Source organism: Hippocampus bargibanti, linkage group LG05, assembly GCF_051943395.1.
Source record: "Hippocampus bargibanti isolate YZ-2025 linkage group LG05, ASM5194339v1, whole genome shotgun sequence".
NCBI classification, from domain to species: Eukaryota; Metazoa; Chordata; class Actinopteri; order Syngnathiformes; family Syngnathidae; genus Hippocampus; species Hippocampus bargibanti.
In genome coordinates, this window is record NC_142738.1 from 29,167,138 (window position 1) to 29,192,945 (window position 25,808).

The 25,808-nt window shown below is 44.2% G+C and overlaps 1 protein-coding gene across 6 annotated transcripts; it reads left to right on the forward strand.

Moving 5' to 3' along the window:
• The first annotated feature begins 1,078 nt into the window (after positions 1–1,078).
• On the forward strand, positions 1,079–13,769 carry LOC148898427 (mitochondrial inner membrane m-AAA protease component AFG3L2-like). Of its 6 annotated transcripts, XM_088997633.1 has the most exons (16): positions 1,079–1,322; positions 3,029–3,113; positions 3,205–3,296; positions 6,740–6,889; positions 8,047–8,118; positions 8,218–8,342; positions 8,409–8,679; positions 8,741–8,878; positions 8,947–9,100; positions 9,164–9,271; positions 10,096–10,221; positions 10,308–10,418; positions 10,534–10,649; positions 10,713–10,913; positions 12,444–12,638; positions 12,710–13,769. In XM_088997633.1, exons 1-16 carry the CDS (start codon positions 1,194–1,196, stop codon positions 12,947–12,949), a joined length of 2,313 nt encoding a protein of 770 aa, XP_088853759.1. In that variant the 5' UTR covers positions 1,079–1,193; the 3' UTR covers positions 12,950–13,769. The 6 variants fall into 6 exon arrangements, with proteins under 6 accessions (XP_088853759.1, XP_088853757.1, XP_088853758.1 ...); XM_088997631.1 differs by having other exon boundaries at positions 8,218–8,679; XM_088997632.1 differs by having other exon boundaries at positions 1,079–1,316; positions 8,218–8,679.
• The last annotated feature ends 12,039 nt before the right edge of the window (positions 13,770–25,808 follow it).

The following is a 25,808-nucleotide window of genomic DNA, read 5'->3' on the forward strand; positions in this document are numbered from 1 at the left end:
AAGTTTGCCACAGGAGATTCCCGTAATGATGCTGATGACGATGAAGAAGAAGCGACTGAATGCACACCTTTTGCAACTTCGACAAAAGCGTTGCAAGGGGTTGCGGACACGCGATCTTTCTTTGAATCCGTAGAAAATGCATCCGTTTTTTTAGAAACGTTAAACAAGATGCAAGTGTTCATATTAAAATATAAAAATGGGAAGCAGAAGAAGATTGATGACTTTTTTAAATAGCTTACATACATACTAATTGCAGTGTTATGTACATGTACTGTTACATGAATGCAAGCGTTTTTTGCAACAATGTTTGTTGTGTTGTCTGCTGAAGCGTCATGATTTTGAAAATGACTGTACATTCCATACTGTGCATTAAAGGGCAACCAACATCACTTTTTGTGTTTCTTGAGTCAGTCAAAAAGCTGTTGTAACGTCACAGCTGCGCGCCGGCATTCTATTCAGGCACTCTCGAACGTCACGTAAGTTATGTAAACGTTGCAGTTTTGGTTTTTCATCCATGTACAGTATTTAATTGTGTTGCATCCAGATATCTTTATTGTTTGCAACAATCACTGTTTTTCATATGATTGTGCTAACCATATATATATATATATATATATATATATATATATATATATATATATATATATATATATATATATATATATATATATATATATATATATATATATATATATATATATATATATATATATATATATATATATATATATTGTTATAGGATGTAGTGTATTTTGTCATGTGAAAAACTAAATAAATAAATAAAAATAAAAAAAAGCACAGTCACGCTTTATTCCGTTATTGGGACGGACATTATTTCGCTCCCACCAATCATCGTTTTCATGGTGCTCTCATAACGCCTGGTTTAAATCAAGTCAATAGAAAACAGAATAAACCGTGTATATACTTTACCAACAAAAATCCATGTTAAGAATAACCATTAATTAGTTCCGATGCATTGAAATATCCTAATACGAGTGCTTTTATGTTTATTTTTCTTCGCCTCTTTACGATCAGGCGCTGCAAGATCCTATGGGTCTTTGCATAATCCCGATTGACATTTGACGTTGGTCCTTGTTCAATAACAGCACAACGATGAGGTAGAGAAAACGAGTTGGATTTGAAATCGTTGGATTTTTTGGGGGGCTCCCCTTTGGTTGGCCGGCACAGGGAGGATGTCGCATCTTTTGAGGCTTCTCTCCTCGGCTGCTCGGCCTCAGTGCTACTGGGCACTCACGACTCGGCTGTCCGCTGTCCCCGCAAGACGTCGTTTCATTGGCGGATGCACGCGCCTCCCGGTGCCGGTGATTCACTCTGATTTAAAAGTTATTTTTTTGTATTTAATAACGCACCTTTCTGTTTATAACGGATGTGATTTATGTTAATTGTTGACCTAAATATTCCATTTGGAGAACCGAGGCTATGTTTACAGGGGAATGGAACTTCTGTCAAACTCGTGGACGGACTCATTATTTTGCTGTTAATTCCTTCACAACAAACGAAATGCAAACCATTTAAAGGGCAATCGACACCATTTTTGTTTCCTAACTGACATCAGAAAAACGTTTTATATCATTTTTAGTCAAATGCAAAACGCCAATAAAGACGACTTGAAGTCATTTTTTTGTCAAATACAAAACACCAATAAAATGACTTAAAGTATGCTGAAAATGCAAAAAAAATGTTTGTTACTCATCCAGTTATGAATAGGATTCAAATAGTTCTGAAGAGAAAAGCATAAATGTTTGCAATTGATTAAAGAAGTTCTTGCGGGTCATTTTGACGCATCAGGACTGATGTGTAGCGTCCCAGAAAATGCAGAAGATGGCGCCCAAGCTCCGTTGGAAATGGGCTGATTGGTCTGCTGGGAATTTGTAGAACAATTTGGTCAAAAACGGAAACAGTTCCCATTACAATCGATGTAGTTAATGTCTGTTTTTTTTCATCAATATTGAACAATACCAACACTCCTGCTCCCAATTGAACTCTACATGAGGATAATGCGTCAATCACAATGAGGAAGAAGGAGGGGAGTTGAGTGGTGCATTAATGTGCGCTCGGTTTGGTCCAGAACCCATTTTCGATTGTAAACTGAGGCATGAACACCCACCCCCTAAAAAAATGGTTGAAAAATGAATTGGTCGAAAGCCAAACACAACATTTCCCATTATAATCAATGTAAAAATTGTTAATCCTTCCCGTATGTGTGTTTTTTTTTTTTAATTGGAATTGAAAAACACAATCCGCCTCCTCACAATGAAACGCTACACAAGGATAATGCGTCTGTCGCAACGAGGCTTGACACGAGGACGTGACGTATAAGGAAGCAGGGGGCTGTCGAGTGGTGTGTTCAGGTGCGCTCAGTTTAGTCGAAAACCAATTTTCAGTTGTAAACCAAGGCCTAAAAAAACTGAAATTTATGATCAAAAACCAAATTGGTCAAGAACCAAGACGTTCGAAAACCAAAACAACATTTACCATTATAATCGATGTAAAAATTGTTAATCTTTTCTGTCTGTGTTTTTTCATAATAATAATAATAATAATAATAATCCCTTTGATTTCTAAGCGCCTTTCAAAACTCTCAAGGTCACTTTACAATCACCTTTTCTGTGGGTGAGCAGCCACAGATAAAAAGCTAGCTAGCTAATAGATAGCTTACAGATAGCTATCTATGCCTTCGTATTGAACAATACAAACACGCCTGCTCATATTGGAATTGTACACGAGGATAATGCGTTGGTCACAAGAACACGCAACACCAGGAAGTGACGTAGAAGGAAGCAGAGGGGAGTTGAGTGGTGCATTCAGGTGCTCTTAGGTTGGTCCAGAACCCATTTTTGGTGTAAACCCAGACATAAAAAAACGAAAATTCTTTGGTCGAAAACGAGACGTTCGAAAACCCAGGTTTAACTGTCCTATTAAAAGATATGACGATATATATTTTCATTTGCATCTTGCATCAAGAAAAATTTGTCTTAAATAAACGGTGGTTCCGGTTTCTTTACAGAGTGCCTGTCCGACCGCTACCGACTTTGTGTCCGTGCGCGACTTGCGGGTGGCCCGTCGACGCCTTTATTCCAACGAGGCCAAAGGTGAACGCCCACCCGGATGCTAGCTGACACCAGCGAGCAAAAAACAATAGCGGTTTTTGATGAAAAGGGGGTCATCGTCTGTGTTTTCCAGATGGAAAAGGAGAAGGCGCAGGAGGACGAGGAGGACGCGCAGGAGGCGGGAAGAGAGGAGGGAAAAAAGACTGGTGGAGTCGAATGCAGAAGGTTTGGCTTCCGAAATTTGGCATGCTCTTGTCGCATGGGTGTGTCCAACATCATCCTCCGCGCCGTGCCCACCACCTTTTCCAGCGACTCCCTTTAGGCAGGCGCAACCGATCCATGTGCACCAAATCCAGCAGACATTTAACTATACTGACCTCATACAAACTTCTTCCCCTGTCGCCATTAACTCGAAACAAGTGCTGTAACAATCAATAGCTAGCTAGCTATTTAATGTAGCCACAAGGGGGCACAAGCCAGTGTCTTATTGTGCCGGTCCCAAGCCCGGATAAATACAGAGGGTTGTGTCAGGAAGGGCTTCCGACGTAATTTTTTTTGTCAAAACAAATGTGCGAAACAAACCTCTGAATCCCATACCAGATCGGTCGAGGCCCGGGTTAACAACAGCCGCCATTGGTACTGTTGACCTTCAGGGTGCCAGTGGAAAATGGACTACTGTTAGTCGAAGAAGCAGAGGAGGGAGGTGTGCCCGGAAGAAAACAGAGAAATGGAAAGCCAAGAGTATAGAATTAAGAGTCTGAACTTTGAATGTAGGAACAATGACAGGTAAAGGTAGAGAGTTGGTTGACATGATGCAGAGAAGGAAAATGGACATACTGTGTGTCCAGGAGACCAGGTGGAAAGGAAGCAAGGCTAGAAGCTTAGGGTCAGGGTTTAAGTTGTTCTATCATGGCGAAGACAGGAAGAGAAATGGAATTGGAGTGATCTTAAAAGAGGAGTTTGTTAGGAATGTCTTAGAAGTAAAAAGAGTATCAGATAGAATGATGAGTCTGAAGCTAGAAATTGAAGGCATCACATCTTCAATTTCTTCAATGTTGTTTGTGGGTATGCCCCACAAGTCGGATGTGAGCTGGCGGAGAAGGAGAAATTTTGGTTGGACTTTGATGATGTCATAAAGAACATCCCGAGAAGTGAGAGGATTGTAATTGGTGGAGACTTCAATGGATATGTTGGCGCAGGAAACAAAGATGATGATGAGGAGGTGATGGGCAGGTTTGGACTCCAGATGAGGAACGCTGAAGGACAGATGGTGGTTGACTATGCTAAGTGAATGGAAATGGCTATTGTGAATACTTTCTTTCAGAAGAGACAGGAACATAGGGTGACCTATAAGAGTGGAGGAAGAAGTACACAGGTAGAATACATTTTGTGTCAACGGCGCCATCTAAAGGAAATCAGTGACTGCAAAGTAGTGGTTGGTGAGAGTGTAGCCAGACAGCATAGGTTGGTGGTGTGTGGGATGACGCTGGCAGTGAGGAAGATGAAGAAACAAAAGGCTGAAGTGAGGACAAAATGGTGGAAGTTGAAAAAGGAAGAGTGTTGAATGACAATTAGGAAGGAGGTAAGACAAGCACTGGGTGGGAAAGAGGTCCTTCCAGATGACTGGCAAACTACAGCGAACATAATCAGAGACACAGGTCGGAAAGTACTTGGTGTATCGAGTGGAAGAAAGGTAGATAAGGAGACTTGGTGGTGGAATGGGGAGGTGCAGGAGTGTATACAGAGAAAGAGGATAGCAAAGAAGAAGTGGGACACTGAGAGGACGGACAAGAGTCGACAGCAGTACAAGGAGATGCAGCGCACGGTTAAAGTAAAGGTGGCAAAAGCCAAACAAGAGGCTTATTATGACTTGTATGCTAGGCTGGACAGCAAGGAAGGCGTGACTGATCTTTACAGGCTGGCGAGACAGAGAGACAAAGATGGTAAGGACTTGCAGCAGGTTTGGGTGATTAAGGATAGAGATGGCAATGTATTAACAGGTGCCAGTAGTGTGATGGCAAGATGGAATGAGTACTTTGAAGAATTGATGAATGAGGAAAATGAGAAGGAACAAAGAGTAGAAGACGTGACTGTTGTGGTCCCAGACGTAGCAAACATTAGCAAGGAGGAAGTGAGGAGATGTGAACATTTGTGGGCAGCAGTATGGCTTCATGCCAAAAAAAGAGTACGACAGATGCAGTATTTGCTTTAAGAATGTTGATAGAGAAGTACATAGAAGGTCAGAAGGAATTGCATTGTGTCTTTGTAGATCTGGAGAAAGCATATGACAAAGTGCCCAGAGAAGAGCTGTGGTATTGCATGAGGAAGTCTGGAGTGACCGAAAAGTATGTCAGAGCGGTGGAAGACATGTATCATGACTATAAGACAGTTGTGAGGTGTGCTGTCGGTGTGACGGAGGAATTCAAGGTGAAGGTGGGACTCCACCAGGGGTCAGCTCTGAGCCCCTTCTTATTTGCTATGGTGATGGACAGGTTAACAGACGATGACAAGAATCTCCTTGGAGCATGATGTTTGCAGATGACATTGTGATCTGTAGCGAGAGCGGGCAACAGGTGGCGGAGAAACTACAGAGGTGGAGATATGCCCTCGAAAGGAGAGGAAGGAGGATTTTAAGTCCTTAGGGTCAACTGTCCAGAGCAATGGAGAGTGTGGAAAAGAGGTGAAGTGTCCAGGCAGGCTGGAGAAAAATGTCAGGTGTGATGTGTGATAGAAGGGTTTCACCTAAGATGAAAGGAAAAGTGTATAAAATGGTGGTGAGACCAGGCACGATGTTTGGACTGGAGACAATGCCACTGAAGAAAGGACAGGACGCAGAGCTGGAGGTAGCTGAGCTGAAGATGTTGAGGTTTTCTTTGGGAGTGACCAGATTGGATAGGATCCGGAATGAGTACATTAGAGGGACAACTCATATTGGAGGCTTTGGAGAGAAAGTCAGAGAGGCCAGACTGAGATGGTTTGGACATGTCCAGAGGAGAGAGAGTGACTATATCGGGAGAAGGATTCTGAGCCTTGAACTGCCAGGCAGGAGACCGAGAGGAAGACCGAAGAGGAGGTTTATGGATATGGTCCAAGATGACATGAAGGTAGCTGGTGTGAGAGAAGAGGATGCACAAAACCGGGATAGATGGAGGACATTGATTCGCTGTTGCGACCCCTGAAGGGAAAAGCCGAAAGGAAACGAAGAAGAAGAAGCTAGCTAGCTATTTGCTATCTATTAGCTGTCTACCTGGCTGGCTAGCTAGCTTTACATCTGAGTTACTTCTGGGTTGAGTGAACGCTTGCGCGTGTGGCTGCCGCTGCTCACCCACAGAAAAAGTTATCCTGTGACTGTAAAGTGACCTTGAGAGTTTTGAAAGGCGCTTATAAATGAACATTATAATAATAATAATAATAATTATTATTATTATTATATTATTATTATAACCTAAACTGTATAGTGCCTCCTCCATAGAACTGTATAGTGCCTCCATTTTTCTTATGATAATACTAGTGCAGCGTCTTCTACTGGAGACAAATTCCTTGTGTGTTCTACATACTTGATGATTCTGATTTTGATTCTGATTCTGCCCAACAAAAACAAGGAAGAAAAAGAGTGATGGAATTCGCGTTCATGATAGCATCTGAATTTTTTTGCCGCTTGTCCTCAGGGCGACTTCCCGTGGGACGAGAAGGACTTCCGCTACCTTGCCGTCACGGCGACCGGCGTCGGCGCCACACTGCTCTACTTGTACTTCCGCGACAACGGCCGCGAAATCAGCTGGAAGGACTTTGTGCAACGCTACCTGGGCCGTGGCATGGTGGGACTCGCTCAGCACGTGATCGGACGTTTGCATTCCAATTTTCAGGGTGCGCCTTTAGGTCACGGGTGTCCAAGTCAAGGCCAAGGGGCCAAATCTGGCCAGCCACATCATTTTATTCGGCCCGCAAAAGCAAATCAAACTTGTGCAATTGGAATTTTTTATATCAAGCTAGCTAGCGAGCAGAATAGCTAGCTCTCTTTCTCTTCAGTTAGTTGTCTCATCCCTTATATCTCAGGTGTCCAAGTCAAGGCCCGGGGGCCAAATCTGTTTATTTTGCCCGCAAACGCAAATCAAACCTGTGCAATTCAAATTTTTTCTATCAGGCTAGCTAATAAGCGGACTAGCTACCTCTCTTTCTTTTCAAATAGCTGGATAATCCCTTACATCACAGGTGTTAAAGTGAAGGTCCGGGGGCCAAATCTGGCCCACCACATCATTTTATTTGGCCCGCGAACGCAAATCAAACTTGTGCAATTTTAATTGTATCTATCAAGCCAGCTAGTAAGCAGAATATCTAGCTATCTTTCTCTTCAGCTAGCTCAGTGTTTTTCATCCTCTTTTTAACCAGGGCACGTTACTTTACATTGTAATTTTTTCGCGGCAGACCACGAACCATCTCGGAGGAAAGAGGCAATCAGTGACGTGTTGCCACACGGACGAATATTAACTTTCCCTCCCACGGGACAATGACATAATATTGGCAGAAAATGATTAATGAATGTTTGTAAAATTTAAAATTTGAAAAGGAGGCATTGGATAGTTTCTCACAGCATACATGACGATCTCTCACGGCACACTGAGCTAGCTGGCTAATCCCTTCGATCACAGGTTTCCAAGTCAAGGCCCGGGTGCCAAATCTGGCCCACCTCACTATTTGATTCGGCTCGTGAAAGCAAATCAACCATGTCAAGATGCTTGCCAAAGTCCAAAGCAAAATTTCAAATTGTCGTATCAAAACTACAATAAATATTTTTTTTTTTACGTCAAATTTGAAAACCAGTTATTCATTCCTTTTTTTGTGGGTTCTTGATGGAATATGTGGAGGGGATTAAACATTCTAATGGCTTCCCTAAATTCATAACAGAGGAAACCATGACGGTAATGTGGCCCAACCGCGGCGCCCAAAAAAATGACCTTTGACCCCCTGGCTTCAGGTGGATCGTCTGGAAGTGGTTAACAAGCAGTACGTGCGCGTCATCCTGATGCCCGGCGCAGACGCCGAAGGGGTGAGCTGTTGCCACTTGCGGGCCAGGTTACGGCGTTGTTGGGCCGCGTGTTGTTCGTAACCCGGCTTTGTCCAAAACGTCTCCCGCCGGCATGCACAGAGCTACGTGTGGTTCAACATCGGCAGCGTGGACACCTTTGAGAGGAACCTGGAGACTGCCCACTTGGAGCTCGGCATGGAGACGTCGCGCCGGCCCGCCGTGATCTACAGCTCCGAGAGCGACGGGTCAGCGCTGTGGCGCCAGCGCCCACCGACAGGCTCCTCGCCGTATCTGACGGTTTTTGTGCACAGGTCTTTCCTGATGAGCATGATCCCCACGCTGCTCCTCATCGGCTTCCTGCTGTTCACGTTACGCCGGGGTCCCATGGGGGCGGGGCCCAGAGGCGGCAGGGGCGGACCCTTCGGCATGAGCGAATCCACCGCCAAGATGATGAAGGACAACATCGAGGTCAAGTTCAAAGACGTGGCGGGTTGCGAAGAGGCCAAGCTGGAGATCCTGGAGTTCGTCAACTTCCTCAAGAACCCGCAGCAGTACCAGGACCTGGGAGCCAAGATCCCCAAGGTACCTATCCCCTTGGAGTCCAATTGCCGTCGCCGAGTCAGGTTCCGACCCCTTTTGGTAGGGCGCCGTGCTGTCGGGCCCCCCCGGTACCGGCAAGACGCTTCTGGCCAAAGCCACCGCCGGTGAGGCCGACGTCCCCTTCATCACCGTCAACGGTTCGGAATTCCTGGAGATGTTTGTGGGCGTCGGTCCCGCCAGGGTGAGAAACCGTCTGGATGAAAGGCGGCCATCTTGGGAGAATATTCAATTTTAAAAAACGATTGACAGGTGAGGGACATGTTCGCCATGGCGAGGAAAAACGCCCCCTGCATCCTTTTCATTGACGAGATCGACGCGGTGGGCCGCAAGCGAGGTGGCGGCAACTTTGGCGGCCAGAGCGAGCAGGAGAACACGCTCAACCAGCTCCTGGTGGAGATGGACGGTGGGCGGTGCTGGCGACGTCCGACCGCCGCCGCACACCCTTTTAAAGTTTTTTTTTCATCAGGCTTCAACACGGCCACCAATGTGGTGGTCCTGGCCGGCACCAACAGACCCGACGTCCTCGACCCGGCGCTCATGAGGCCCGGACGCTTCGACAGGCAGATTTACATCGGTAACAAAAAAAAATAAAATAAAAAATAACGACCTTTGCGCAACACTTGCCTTTGTGTTTGGCTCTCTGGCTCTGTCTCTTTCTCTGACTCAACTCTGACTCTCTGACTCTCTCATAGTCACATTTCACTCTTTTTCATTCCCTCTCTCTCTTTCTCTCTCTCTGACTCTGTCTGACTCTCTCTCTCTCTTTCTCTGTGGCTCTCTCTGTTTCGCTGACTCAAGTCTGACTCTGACTCTGCTCTCTCTGGCTCTCTTTTACTGAATCAACTCTGACTCTGACTCTTTTTTTCTCTATCTCATTTCGCTCTTTCATTCTCTCTCTCTGACTTTCTGACTCTCTCTAGCTAGTGAATAGCTAGCTCGCTAGATAGCTCGTATATTTCTCCCTCTTTCGCTGACTCAAGTCTGACTCTCTGACTCTCACTCTGACACTCTTACTCTGACTCTCTCACTCTCGCTTTCTCTCATATCTGTCTTTCATTCTCTTCTTGCATCTCTCTCTTTTCTCTCTTTTATTCTCTCTCTCTTTCTCTGACTCTGACTCTCTTTCTCTCAATATCGCTCTCTTTTATTCTCTCTGTCTCTGACTCAACTCTGACTCTGACTCTCTTTCTCTCAATATCGCTCTCTTTCATTCTCTCTCTCTTTCTCTATCTTTCGCTTTCTTTCTCTGGCTCTCTCTCTTTTGCTGACTCAACTCTGACTCTCCTACTCTGACACTCTCTCTGACTCTGACACTGTCTTACTCTGACTCTCTCAATCTCGCTATCTCTCATTTATCTCTTTAATTCTCTGTCTCTGACTGTGTGGGGCTCCCATCAGGTCCTCCGGATATCAAAGGACGGGCGTCCATCTTTCGAGTGCACCTCCGACCCATCAAGTTGGACCCCAAGATGGACAAGGACATGCTGGCCCGGAAGATGGCCGCTGCCACGCCCGGATTCACCGGCACGTGACCGACGCCTGGAAATTGCGCCAGCGACCGTCCCCAAAAGTCAAACGTGATAATGACGTCCGTTTTTGTGTTAATGCAGGGGCCGACATCGCCAATGTCTGCAACGAGGCGGCGCTGATCGCCGCCAGGCACCTCCACCCGCACGTCCGTCACAAAGACTTTGAACAGGCCATCGACAGGGTCATCGGAGGTCAGCGCGGGATGCCGCTCGCCGTCCTGGCCAATTTCCTCAATTCCTCATCCCCAACCCAGCGGTGAAGCGGCTCGGGAAAGTACTTTGTGCTACCACCGCGGTTTCATTTCAGGTCTGGAGAAGAAGACGCAGGTCCTGCAGCCGATGGAGAAAAAGACGGTGGCCTACCACGAGGCGGGCCACGCCGTCACGGGCTGGTTCCTGCGCCACGCCGACCCGCTGCTCAAGGTTGGGCCACGTCATCAAAGCACGGCGGCTGGCCCAGATCTGACTTTGTGGTTTTGTGAACAGGTGTCCATCATCCCCCGCGGGAAGGGGCTGGGCTACGCGCAGTACCTCCCCCGTGAGCAGTTCCTGTACAGCCGCGAGCAGCTCTTTGACCGTATGTGCATGATGCTGGGGGGCCGTGTGGCCGAGAGCGTCTTCTTCGGACGCGTCACCACCGGCGCGCAGGATGACCTCAAGAAGGTCACGCAGTCGGCGTACGCGCAGGTTAGCCACTCGCCGACGCATTTTAGCACCGCTTTTCAAGTACAGTGATACGTCAGCTCACGAACTTAATTGGTTCCCAGAAAGTGTGTGAAAGGCGAAATGTTTTGTCTGCCAAACATTTATTTCCCATAAGAAACCATTAAAATGAGAATAATAAAACATAACATAACAACAAAACATTACAAACATAATTTTTGACTAAATAAGCCTTAAAACTACACAAAATATACCTTATTTTATGTATAATAAATGTGATATGATATTGTAATGAAAGAAATAGACTACTGTATAATCCAGTGGTTTTATTGACCTTTGTGATGGTTGTTGATGTAGTTGCCTCTTGATGATATCTGAGTGAAGTTGCCGTGCTTTATCGGCGGTAATACCCTCACTCACACTGTACCCTGCTAGCTAGTTATTCAACCTCTTCTATTGCCTGAGACCGTTGCTTAGACAATACAGAAATACCCTTAGCCACACCTAGCAATGGTCGACTTAGTGTACTGGTACTGGGACGCTAAGTCACACAAACGCACACCTTGTTGGTGTTTTTCGATGATCTTCTACTCGACCGTCATTTTCTTTTGTGTCCTCTTCGGCTTAACACTAGCCAGCGGTGTTTTTTTTTTTCACTCCCATAATAGCGAAAGTACTCCACTCGATAACAAACCATGTCTGCACTCAAAGAAAAGGGGTGTGGAGAACTAGTCTACCAGTCACCGTGATCTCCTTCTCCTCGATTGTAATTTTCTTTTGTGTCCTCTTCGGCTTAACACTAGCCTGCGGTGGAGTCTTCTTCGGTCCCATAATGGTAAAAGTACTTCACTCGATAACAAACCACGTCTGCACTCAAAGAAAGTGGGCGTGGAAAACTATTTCGCCAGCCACCGTGGCGCTGTTCGACCATGTGGTTTGTTGTTCTTCCGCCGGAAACTAGTACGCCAGCCACCGTGGTGCTGTGTGGTTTGTTTCATCTGCCGAAAACTAGTTCATATGCCAAGTAATTCCATCTCGGAATATTATTATTATCAGTATATTATTTTTTATCTTATTAGTATGTTGTTATTATTACTGATATTATTATTATGGTTATTGTGATTATTATTATAACGGTTATTATGATTATTATGATTGCTACCTGGCTGGCTATCTAGGTAGCTACCTAGGTGGCTATCTATTTGCTATCTATTAGCTATCTGGCTGGCTCGCGAGCTATCTGTCTGGCTATCTATTAGTTATACAGCTATCTAGCTACCTAGCTAGGTGTCTATCTATTGGCTATCTAATATCTAGCTAGCTTTCTATCTATTTAAGTTACTTCCGGTTTGAGTGAACGCTGACGCATGTGGCTGCCGCTGCTCACCCACAGAAAAACCTATCCTGTGACTGTAAAGTGACCTTGAGAGTTTTGAAAGGCGCTTATAAATGAAATGTGTTATTGTTATTAAGATTATATTCTTGTGAATTTAATGTAATGTAAGGCGAAACGTTTGTGAGCTAAAGCGTTTGTAAGTGTCGCTGTGGCGGCAGGTGGTCCAGTTCGGGATGAGCGACAAAGTGGGCCAGGTGTCGTTTGAGCTGCCGCGCCAAGGCGAGACGGTCCTGGAGAAGCCCTACAGTGAAGCCACGGCCGAGCTGATCGACGACGAGGTCCGGGCGCTGGTGGAGCAGGCGTACGCCAGCACCCTGCAGCTGGTCCAGGACAAAAAGGACCTGGTGGAGCTGGTACGTAACCCCCCCCCCCCCCCCCCGGTCGCTCTCGGCCCTCCCAAGTTCTTATCCATCTCGCGCTTTAGGTGGGCAAGCGGCTGCTGGAGAAGGAAGTCCTGGACAAGGCGGACATGGTGGAGCTGTTGGGCCCGCGGCCCTTTCAGGAGAAGTCCACCTACGAGGAGTTTGTGGAGGGGACGGGGGGCTTGGACGAGGACACCACCCTGCCCGACGGACTGCGACATTGGAACCGAGAGCGGGCCGGCGACAAGTACGACGACGACGGTGCTGACGACGATTCTCGTAACAAGCAGCAAGCCGGGTAGAAGACCCGCCCCCTTCAGACCCCCGCGGCGAATGATTGACACGTCCTTCCCATGGACTATTTATTAACTGCAAAGGTCAATGTTTGACCTCCTTTGGCGCTAAGTGCCCTCGGGTGGATGGCGATGGTCCGTCGCTTCGGCTTTTGAAGGTAACAAACCAAGTCACTGGCTGGGAGTCTGATGACGAACAATTGATTTTTTTGGATCAAATCTCGCTTTTATTTAAATGCAGTATTTTTTTTTCATGCCATTTTGAAGCTTGGCATCACAGGAACTTTTTGGCCCGTTCAAACTTTTTTTAAGAATGGTATCAGAGTGACAAACCATCTTGTATTTTTTTTCAACGATTCAGGACAATAAAATGGCCACTGAGCCCACAAACAGTTTTGAAAATGGACATTGGGAATTGAAATGGAAATTTGAAATTAGAAATTGAAAAAAATTTCAAATTGAAAATGGCTGCTGGTGCCGCAAACTGTTTTGAAAATGGAAATTTGGAATTAAAATTGAAATTGAAAAATTGAAGTTGAAATCGAAATTTGAAATTGAATGGCCGCTCGGCCCGCAAACGGTGATGTCACAGGAACATTATTTTTTTTTAGGAATGATGTCAGAGTGAAAAAGTATCTTATATTTTTTCAACGATGGACAATACAATGTCTAAGAACTTTGTCTTTATGGAACATTTGAGACAATCTGAAATCGTTCTTATCAAAGAAAAAACACATTTTTAAAAAGAAGCCTTTGCAAGATCACATTTTTTTACATCCCTCTGCTATGAATAATTTGTTCATAAAAAAAATAAAAACAAAAATGGCTTTATTTTCTTTTCTTGGGACATTTTTCGCATTTTTTTTCCTTCAAAAAAATCCTTCACATCCGATTCTCTCCCGAAGGAAAGCAAATTGACTTGAATGACGAGGAACCTTTTTATTAAAAAAATCATTCATTTTATTTGATCACATCGATATATTTTTTATTCTGATAATTTTTCTAGAGAGTCACAAAATAATTTGCCCCAATCTCTCTCTATATATATATATATATATATATATCAGTGTTCCACAAACGGCAATTGCTATCACAACTTGAGATTGATGAGGTACAACACAAATTCCGAGGTGAAGGGCCCCAGGCTGCCACATCAGAGGAAGAGGTTCAACCAGAGATTGGGAGGCAAGCCCCAATGAATGATGAGATTGGGAAGCCATCCCCAATGAATGAAATGCTGAGCGAAGCAGCAACTGACCTGAGAGATAAGATCATGGCAAGATTGAAAACTGGGCAACTAACGGATGTTAAGACCCAAAAACTCTTCACCATGCATGGAGGGTTCCATCCCAAGTCCAGCACCCTGAGACTGTACACAAGCCGTAAGGAAGGAGGCCGGGGACTAGTGAGTGTGAGAGCCATTGTCCAGGATGAAACATCCAAGCTCAATGAATACATCAAAGAGAAGGCTCCAACGGATGATGTACTCAGAGAATGTCTCAGACAATGGGGAACAGAGAATGAGGTGCTGGAAGAGGGACAATCATGGGAGGAAAAGCCCCTACACTGGATGTACCACCGAACCATAGCAGAAGTGGCTGATCTCAAGAAGTCCTATCAGTGGCTCGAAAGGGCTGGCCTAAAGGACAGCACAGAGGCACTCATCCTGGCTGCCCAAGAGCAGGCCCTGAACACCAGAGCCATAGAGGCAGGGATATACCACACCAGACAAGACCCAAGGTGTAGGTTGTGCAAAGAGGCACCTGAGACAATCCAACACATAACTGCAGGGTGTAAGATGCTGGCAGGGAAAGCCTACATGGAGCGCCATAACCAGGTGGCTGGCATAGTCTACCGAAACATCTGTGCGGAGTATGGACTGGAAACCCCAAGGTCAAAATGGGAAACACCTCCCAAGGTGGTAGAGAATGACCGAGCAAAGATCCCGTGGGACTTCCAGATACAGACTGACAAGATGGTAATGGCTAACCAACCAGATATCGTGGTCATAGATAAAGGGGAAAGGAAAGCCGTTGTCGTGGATGTAGTGGTCCCGAGTGATGGAAACATCAGAAAGAAGGAACATGAGAAACTCGAGAAATACCAAGGGCTCAGAGAGGAGCTGGAGAGAGCCTGGAAGGTAAAGGTGACAGTTGTGCCTGTGGTGGTCGGAGCACTCGGGGCAGTGACCCCCAAACTCGACGAGTGGTTGCAACAGATCCCGGGAACAACATCGGATATCTCGGTCCAGAAAAGCGCAGTGCTGGGAACAGCACGGATACTGTGCAAAACCCTCAAGCTTCCTGGCCTCTGGTAGAGGACCCAAGATGGGGGACAGACCCAAGCGAGGATTTATATAAAAAAAAAAATTCAAGGGAGTCCAAAAAAATATCGGGGACAGACACCACTCATGATCGATATAACCGGGTGAGGCGAGGATATATATATATATAGCGTGTTCTATTCCTTGTGTGTTCTACATACTTGGCAAAAAAATTCTGATTCCTGATATATATATACATATATATATATATATATATATATATATATATATATATATATATATATATATATATATATATATATATATATATATATATATATTGATTGGGGTAAATTATTTTGTGAGGCTAGAAAAATTATCTGAATAAAAAATACAGTAAAGTCTCGTTATATCGATATCGGATATATCGATAGTCCCGGTTATATCGATACTATTTCTATGCACGCACTGAGAAAATTACATGCAAACAGGGTCGGATATATCGATAGTCCCGGTTATATCGATATTTTTTCGGACTCCCTTGAATATCGATATAACGAGACTTTACTGTATATATACAGTGAGACCTCAACTTACAAACACCTTATCTTACAAACTTTTCGTCTTAAGATCGGCAAATTTATGAAAATTAAACCTTATAATAAGCACTATTTTCATAATACACACCCACCACGGCTGGCGGAGTAATCTTCAGCGGAAGCACACGACCGAACAGCGCTCCAGCTGGCGCTACTTTCCACACCCCCTCTCATTGAATGCACACGTCGATCGCCTACTTGGAGCTTTTTGCTGATAATTTTACTATGATGGGACCGAAAAACCACCACATGCTCGTGTTCAGTCCAAGAAGACAAAATAAAATCACCGTCGCTGAGAAGAAGGAGATAATTGAAATAGTGGCCGAGCAGGGCTATTAACAGATGTTGAAAAACTTCTGTTAATTTGCATTCACGAAATGCAGCTATCCGGCGACAGCGTGAGTAAAGCTATTTTATGTGAGAAAGCACGGCTAATTCACGCCGATATCGGCATGCACCAACCTGGAAGTTCGGCACTTATTGAGGATTTTAAAGCCAGTAACGGATGGTTCGAGAACATCTGAGGCCGAGGAGGAGAAGGCAATGTTGACAAAGTGGAATGATGTGCAGGCTTTTACCGAGCAGTTCCATCCAGAAAAGACTAGCGATGACGATCATCAACATTCTTCTTCTTTTCCTTTCGGCTTTTCCCCTCAGGGGTCGCCACAGCGAATCAATGTCCTTCATCTAACCTGGTTTTGTGCATCCTCTTCTCTCACACCAGCTACCTTCATGTCCTCTTTGACCACATCCATAAACCTCCTCTTCGGTCTTCCTCTCGGTCTCCTGCCTGGCAGTTCAAGACTCAGCATCCTTCTCCCGATGTAGTCACTCTTTCTCCTCTGGACATGTCCAAACCATCTCAGTCTGGCCTCTCTGACTTTCTCTCCAAAGCCTCTAATATGAGTTGTCCCTCTAATGTACTCATTCCTGATCCTATCCAACCTGGTCACTCCCAAAGAAAACCTCAACATCTTCAACTCTGCTACCTCCAGCTCTGCTTCCTGTCTTTTCTTCAGTGGCACTGTCTCCAGTCCAAACATCATGGCTGGTCTCACCACGGTTTTATACACTTTTCCTTTCATCCTAGCTGAAACCCTTCTATCACACATCACACCTGACATTTTTCTCCAACCGCTCCAGCCTGCCTGGACACGCTTCTTCACCTTCTTTCATTCCTCTCCTTTCCAGGGCATATCTCCACATCTCTAGTTTCTCCGCCACCTGTTCCCTGTTCTCGCTACAGATCACAATGTCATCTGCAAACATCATGGTCCAAGGAGATTCTTGTCTAACATCGTCTGTCAGCCTGTCCATCACCAGAGCAAACAAGAAGGGACTCAGAGCTGACCCCTGGTGGAGTCCCACCTCCACCTTGAATTCCTCTGTCATACCGACAGCACACCTCACAACTGTCTTACAGTCATGATACATGTCTTACACCGCTCTGACATACTTTTCCGTCACTCCAGACTTCCTCATGCAATGCCACAGCTCTTCTCTGGGCACCCTGTCATACGCTTTCTCCAGATCTACAAAGACACAATGCAATTCCTTCTGACCTTCTCTGTACTTCTCTATCAGCATTCTTAAAGCAAACACTGCATCTGTCATACTCTTTTTTTGGCATGAAGCCATACTGCTGCTCACAAATGTGCACTTCTGCTCTTAGTCTAGCTTCAACTACTCTTTCCCAGAGTTTCATTGTATGGCTCATCAACTTTATTTTGATGTAATTAGTACAACTCTGCACATCTCCTTTGTTCTTAAAAATGGGCACGAGTACACTTTGTCTCCATTCTTCAGGCATCTGTTCACCATCTAAGATGTTGTTGAATAACCCAGTCAGGAACACCACCGCCACCTCTCCAAGACACTTCCGTACCTCGATTGGTAAATCATCAGGCCCAAATGCCTTTCCCCCCTTCATCCTCTTCAGCGCCCTCCTCACTTCATCCTTGCTAATGTTTGCTACGTCTTGGTCCACAACAGTCACGTCTTCTACGCTTTGTTCCTTCTCATTTTCCTCATTCATCAATTCTTCAAAGTACTCTTTCCATCTTGCCATCACACTACTGGCACCTGTTAATACATTGCCATCTCTATCCTTAACATCCGAACCTGCTGCAGGTCCTTACCATCTTTGTCTCTCTGTCTCGCCAGCCTGTAAAGATCTGTCTCACCTTCCTTGCTGTCCAGCCGAGCATACAAGTCATCATAGGCCTCTTGTTTGGCCTTTGCCACCTTTACTTTAACCGTGCGCTGCATCTCCTTGTACTGCTGTCTACTCTCGTCCGTCCTCTCAGTGTCCCACTTCTTCTTTGCTGCCCTCTTTCTCTGTATACACTCCTGCACCTCCCCATTCCACCACCAAGTCTCCTTATCTACCTTTCTTCCACTCGATACACCAAGTACTTTCCGACCTGTGTCTCTGATTATGTTCGCTGTAGTTTGCCAGTCATCTGGAAGGACCTCTTTCCCACCCAGTGCTTTTCTCTCCTCCTTCCTAAATGTCATGCAACACTCTTCCTTTTTCAACTTGCACCATTTTGTCCTCACTTCAGCCTTTGGTTTCTTCATCTTCCTCACTGACAGCGTCATCCTACACACCACCAACCTATGCTGTCTGGCTACACTCTCACCAACCACTACTTTGCAGTCACTGATTTCCTTTAGATGACGCTGTTGACATAAAATGTAGTCTACCTGTGTACTTCTGCCTCCACTCTTATCGGTCACCCTATGTTCCTGTCTCTTCTGAAAGAAAGTATTCACAATAGCCATTTGCATTCTCTTAGCAAAGTCAACCACCATCTGTCCTTCAGCGTTCCTCATCTGGAGTCCAAACTTGCATCACCTCCTCATCATCTTTGTTTCATGCGCCAACATGTCCATTGAAGTCTCCACCAATTACAACCCTCTCACTTCTCGGGATGTTCTGTATGACTTCATCAAAGTCCAACCAAAATTTCTCCTTCTCCGCCAGCTCACATCCGACTTGTGGAACATACCCACAAACAACATTGAACATCACGCCTTCAATTTCTAGCTTCAGACTCATCATTCTATCTGATACTCTTTTTACTTCTAAGACATTCCTAACAAACTCCTCTTTTAAGATAACCCCAACTCCATTTCTCTTTCTGTCTTCACCATGATAGAACAACTTCAACCCTGACCCTAAGCTTCTAGTCTTGCTCCCTTTCCACCTGGTCTCCTGGACACACAGTATGTCTACCTTCCTTCTCTGCATCATGTCAACCAAATCTCTACCTTTACCTGTCATTGTAACTACATTCAAAGTTCCTACTCTTAGTTCTATACTCTTGACGTTCCATTTCTATTTTCCTCCGGGCACACCTCCCTCCTCTCCTTCGAACAACAGTAGTCCATTTTCCACTGGCACCCTGAAGGTCAACAGTACCAATGGCGGCCGTTGTTAACCCGGGCCTCGACCGATCCGGTATGGGATTCATAGGTTGATTCGCATATTTGTTTTGGCATTTTTTTTTACGTTGGATGCCCTTCCTGACACAACCCTCTGTATTTATCCCGGCTTGGGACCGGCACAATAAGACACTGGCTTGTGCCCCTTGTGGCTACATTTATGACGATCATCAACATGATGAACGATAATGTGATGCCTCAGCTTCACGTCTGTGTAAGCTCTCAGTCGTACAGGAGTGGTCCATCGATGAGAAGGTTTCTTCAGCCGTCATCTGTACAATTTTGAATGTTTCGGACGTTTCGCCTCCTTTCCAAGAGGCTTCGTCAGCGAACTAAAGTCTGACTGGTCGTATCGGCCCTATTTATATGTCCAAGCATGGCGGCGCCGGACACAGCTATGATAGGTCACTACTCTCAGGTTGGGGGGAGGAGAGGACCCCTCCCTGTGGCCCCACTGATTGTTTCCACATTCCTGACTAACGACTGGCCTATTTCCCCCACTCCCACCGGTATCACCTCATCAGCATAACGAATGTTGCCTAACCTGTTTTGCCTCAGCAGGCTATTGTATGAACGATCCAAATTGAACCTCACCCCACCAGACCGGTTTAAAGAAGGATTTTGTTGTTTTATAAGAATCGCTTCTTTTACCCCCCTTTCAAACCATCTATGTTCTTTCGCTAAGATTTTAACCTCATTGTCGTCAAATGAGTGGTTGCTAGCTTTTAGGTGCAAATGTACTGCCGATTGAGGCCCACTTGTATTATCCCTGCAATGTTGATAATGCCTCAGCTTCCTAAGACCTTACAAGTCAGAAAGCAACAGTTGTCAATTAAGAGGTTTTTAATCAGCAAACATGATGAGTCCAAAGAAAAAAGAAGAGAAGCCACACCAGAGGTTAAGTTACCAACAGTCATTATGGAAGGTCACTGTCCTTCCATAAGCCATCAACGACCATCAAAAAGGTAAATAAAACTTTATTTTACAGCACAGTTTATTTCTTTAATTACAGTCCTCATGTAATGTGCCTCTCTTTGTGACTTTATGATACAATGCAGTGTATTTCTTTCATTACAATACAATATCACATTTATTATACATAGAATAAGGTATGTTGTGTGTAGTTTTAAGGCTTATTTAGTTAAAAACTATACTTTATGGAAACCCGGGAACGGATTATTCCCATTTTAATGGGTAACTATAGGATTTTTTTTTCGAGACACTTTTCGCCTTACACACTGTCTGGGAACCAATTAAGTTCATAAGTTGAGGTCTCACTGTATATATATATATATATAGTAAAGTCTTGTTATATTGATCTCGTTTATATTGATAATACTGCTTATTACGACACTATTTTCATTTCCCGTGCACATTTCTAGTCTTTTTTTGTATAATTAGTTCCGTTTAGTATGATTCGTGGTTTCTACGATAATCCGGCTACTACGGTGCTCTTTTTCATCTCCCGCTGGCCATTATGCTTTGTTTATATCGATACAACAGATGCTTAAGGTGAATCGCTATTTGCTTAGGGGTTTCTATACAGTACCACCACTATCGAAATCTGTATCGGTCGCTGTATCGGTCGCACCGTTGGTCGACTTGGTCACGTGACGTGGTTACGTGACTTGGTTACGTGACCAGCTTCTGTGTAGCAGACGCAATTTTCATTTTCAGACGCCAGCTCGCGTGTAGCAGACGCTGATAAATTCCTTAGATGGAGCTTGGATGCCCGCTTATTACGACACTATTTTCATTTCCCGTGCACATTTCTAGTCTTTTTTTGTATAATTAGTTCCGTTTAGTATGATTCGTGGTTTCTACGATAATCCGGCTACTACGGTGCTCTTTTTCATCTCCCGCTGGCCATTATGCTTTGTTTATATCGATACAACAGATGCTTAAGGTGAATCGCTATTTGCTTTGGGGTTTCTATACAGTACCACCACTATCGAAATCTGTATCGGTCGCTGTATCGGTCGCACCGTTGGTCGACTTGGTCACGTGACGTGGTTACGTGACTTGGTTACGTGACCAGCTCCTGTGTAGCAGACGCAATTTTCATTTTCAGACGCCAGCTCGCGTGTAGCAGACGCTGATAAATTCCTTAGATGGAGCTTGGATGCCCTCTTTTGGCGGCTTTTGTGTGCAACACGGTTCTCAGACCAAACATGTACAGTCATTCTAGTCAGGCACTCTCTCGAACCACGTTGTCTGGTCCTCCCAAGCCCAGTCACGTCACCAGCTTCCGTGTTGTGACCTGTCTTACCGAGCACAATAAAAAAAGTGTAGCAGAGCTAAAATACTGTACTGTTGCTTGACACCAATTTCAACCATGGGGAAACGTAAGAATTGTGATATCCGAACAACGTACAATGCAATCATGGCTGTGGAGGACAATCCAACAAGCAAATCCTTCATCGCGAAAGAGTTTGACGTGACGTGAAGCAGAATACTTCATCAACGCAAGTAATGTAAACGTTGCAGTTTTGGTTTTTCATCCATGTATTTAATTGTGTGGCATTCAGATATCTTTATCGCTTGCAACAATCACTGTTTTTTCTTGGTTTCGTGTGAATAGAACGTGAGGCTTTTGCATTGGTTGCATTTTTGAAAGGAAATGGTCATTAAAAAACTGTAAAGACGTTTTTATTTTATGCACAAGTTTATTTTTCACTTCACTACTGTACAAAATGCATACGCAATCCATGTACCCAATGATAAAATGACATGCCATATCAAAGATACCCCGTTTACGTGTCCGCCCCCCCCCCCTCTAATGCAGTTCGGCGCAGGACGGATATATCAACAGTACGGTTATATCGACATTTTTTCTAACTCCTGAGAATATCGATATAACGAGACTTTACTATATATATATATATATATATATATATATATATATATATATATACACACACAGTGGGGTATAAGTTTACGAACACCTTGCCTTACGAACGTTCGATTTATGAAAATTCAACCTTGGATTAAGCACTACATTTCCGAGGTGATTGTTAGCCGCGATCGCGTAAGTTTGTTGCTTTCCCGGATCGCAAGTTTTGTTCACCCCCGCGTGGCATTTTATTTTGCCTAGCTTGATATGCTGGACGGATCTCCCCCACCCGCCTTCTTTTGTCGCCTCAATCCGGGTCCGTGGAATCACCGGACTCGCACCTTTTGTTGTAATAAAACCTCTGCCAGCACCTACGTCTCTGCCGCCTGCTTAGTGATCCAACCCCTTTTATTAACGTTCCAACAAGTCAGCTATACCAGACACGCTCGGAACGTGACAGTATCATTGTGTTCAGCTGATAGAAAAGGCTTGATGATGTTACCCTTCGATCCTTGAAAGCAGCATGGAAGAATTTGTGATGTGCAGGCTTTTATTGAACAGTTCCATCCAGAAAAGCCTGTGGCTATGAGAATCATCAACATGATGAATGATAATGTGATGCCTCAGTTTCGGAAGACCTTACAAGTCAGAAAGCAACGGGTGTCCATTAAGAGCCATCAACGACCATCACAAATGTAAATAAAGTGATTTTGTTATACAGTGCAGTGTATTTCTTTCATTACAATACAACAGCACATTTATTATGCATAGAATAAGGTTTATTGTGTGTAGTTTTAAGGCTTATTTAGTTGATTATATTTTATGGAGACCTGGGAATTGATTATTCTCATTTTAATGGTTTCCTCTGGGAAATTAATTTTTGGGATACACCTTGGGATACACCTTGGGATACACCTTACGCACTCTGTCTGTGAACCAATTAAGTTCGTAAGCCAAGGCCCCACTGTACATACATATATATACAGTGATACCTCAGCTTACAAACTTAATTGGTTCCCAGAAAGCAGTGACGTGCAGTCAGTGGAGGCAGGGGAGGCAGTGCCTCACCTGTCATCATGGAAAGCTGTCATGGAAATATCAAATGAAAAAATAAATTAAACAGTTATATGTATTTAGTGATTTGTACTTTAAAGTTCTTGTCCATTTAACTTCACCGTTTTTGGATTTTTTTCAAAATCGCTGAATTTTCACATTTACCGTTCAAATACTAAGTAGAGACGAGCGGTGAGGCAGCAGCCGGCTGAGCCTCAACATGGATTGCGCAATCACTATGCTTACTGTGCCGGCTTGCTCTGCAGTGAGACCGCATTGCTGTCCTTCTGCATATCGCTATTAAAGCGTTCAAACACGTTTAGTATATGAACTAAATTTCTACAGTTTAGCTGGTAATGTAGTCATTGTACATATACATATACAAAGCCGAATAAAAAAACACACTGGCTTTGAACAGCTCATGGAGCATTCTGCTTGAATAGGCGCAGCAGCAAAATATTGTTTTACAAGATAACACTTTAAACTATTAAAAAAGAGGTTTTATTTTTTGTTTCATTCTGCAGTATGTACAGTATGCATTGTAAAAAAAAAAAAAAAGCTGGCTACATTGTACTTCGCGGATTTCACCTAGCGCGGGCCACTTTTGGAACGTATTTCTCGCGATAAACGAGGGTTCACTGTGTATATGTATATATGTACACATGAATGTCTGGATGTTGTTGTCACGTCACGAAGAGGAGCAGGCAGGTGCCCAAAAGCCTGATTGACAGGGAGATGCTGCACGCCCCCCCGCAGTCCTTGGCGTTTTCCTAACACACACAAACACACACACAAACGAGATTTATTAGAAGAATAATACATTTAATTTCTAAACGCCTTTCAAAACTCTCAAAGACACTTTACAGTCATGGGATTTTTTTTGTGCGGGTGAGCAGCGGCAGCCATTCGCGCCAGCGTTCACTCTACCTAGAAGTAACACACCGGCAAAGTTATGAAAGGAAGAAGAAAGGAAAGAGAAGTAGAAAAACAAAATACAGGAGCTGCTGGAAAGGCAGCCATTTTCACGGTGCCATCTTGAAGTCAAGCAGAAAAACGTGTGACGTTTGAATGTTTTGCTTTCAAATCGAGCCGCGACACCTTCTCCTTGAGTCGACATGTTTGTATTGATCATTATCGATTTAAAAAAAAAAAGCAAACAGAATGGATTAACAATTTTTACATTGATTATAATGGGAGATGTTTCGGATTCTGGAAGGGACTATGGTCGAAAATCAAGGATTGACTGTATTTCCATTTTCTTTATTATTTTTTTCTTTTTTATAAACGGACTAAAATCTACCGATTGAGCACAAGATAACACTTTTCCCTTTCTTCAGCTAGCTAATATGCTAACAGTTACGACGCAGCCCTAAAGCTAACGTATGCATCTCGGGATCCAAAATATGTCCATTAGGAGTTGACACAGTTTAAATCTTCGGAATGCATTTTGGACAAGCTGAATGATACGAAAGGTTAACGAGGTCATCCGAAAAAACATTAATGGTCAAAGCCGACCAATATTTGCCTGACCTTTGGGTGGTAGGCGTGGCAAGACTCTGGGCGCCGGCGGACTTTCTGCGATTTCATCCGGTTGCACTTGACGGTGGCGTTATGTTGGAGGTGGTCAAGGAAAAGGTGGTGCCCTCTAGGTGTCGCAACACGTGGGTAAAAAGGATATATTTGATTTCTTTGGGCTGCAGCGGGATGGCGGCGTACTGACGCGAACAGTCGCAGTTGGCCTCCGTCACCACTACTAGCAAGTTGCTGTCCGGCACCCGTTGCACCACAAACATCCTGCAAAAATAAAAAATAAAAAAATAAACACCTGCAAAATACCTGTAGCGCAAAGCAATGTTTATATTGATTGAACTTACTATTTTAATGTCTATCTTGAGCGATGTTTAATATGGCTAAATACAGGTAACATCCGGCTTACGAACGGCTCGACTTACAATTCAACCACATTATTATTATTATTATTATTATTATTATTATTATTTTATTATTACAGTAAAGTCTCGTTATATCGATATCGGATATATCGATAGTCCCGGTTATATCGATACTATTTCTATGCACGCACGGAGAAAATTACATGCAAACAGGGTCGGATAGATCGATAGTCCCGGTTATATCGATATTTTTTCGGACTCCCTTGAATATCGATATAACGAGACTTTACTGTATTATTATTATTATTATTATTATTATTATTATTATTATTGTTATTACCATCATCTCAGGAGTATTTGCGAACACTGCCTAAACCCACCCGTACTTACGACCACGACCTCCAGACCCTATTTTAAAAATTGTAATTCTACACCTGGCACCGCAACGAGCTAGCAGGCCGGCAACATGTACGACAATTTTGGCCAGTCAGCCAGCCAGCATCTCACTCTCGCACAGCAATCGACCGTGTGATGGCAACAGAGGGGGGAGTTTGTTTGAGTCATTTAGACTCCGAGTCTCTATTCAACATTTTGAATGGATTTTGACTTACGACCATTTTTACTTACGACCGTTTGGTCGGAACGGAACTCGGAAGTCGGATGTTACCTGTAAATGTATTCACAGTGATAACTCAGCTTACGAACGCTTTAGCTAACAAACATTTCGCTTCACAAACATTAAATTCGCGAGGATATGGTCTCGGCTAACAAACTAGTTTTC

What these genes read in the sequence shown, in the direction of transcription:
- LOC148898427 (XM_088997631.1), top strand. Translation starts at nt 1,194, where the DNA reads ATGTCGCATCTTTTGAGGCTTCTCTCCTCGGCTGCTCGGCCTCAGTGC. An exon ending in GGTGGAGTCGAATGCAGAAG is followed by an intron (nt 3,297 to 6,739) that starts GTTTGGCTTCCG and finishes GCTTGTCCTCAG; the next exon opens with GGCGACTTCCCGTGGGACGA. An exon ending in CGCAGTCGGCGTACGCGCAG is followed by an intron (nt 10,914 to 12,443) that starts GTTAGCCACTCG and finishes CTGTGGCGGCAG; the next exon opens with GTGGTCCAGTTCGGGATGAG.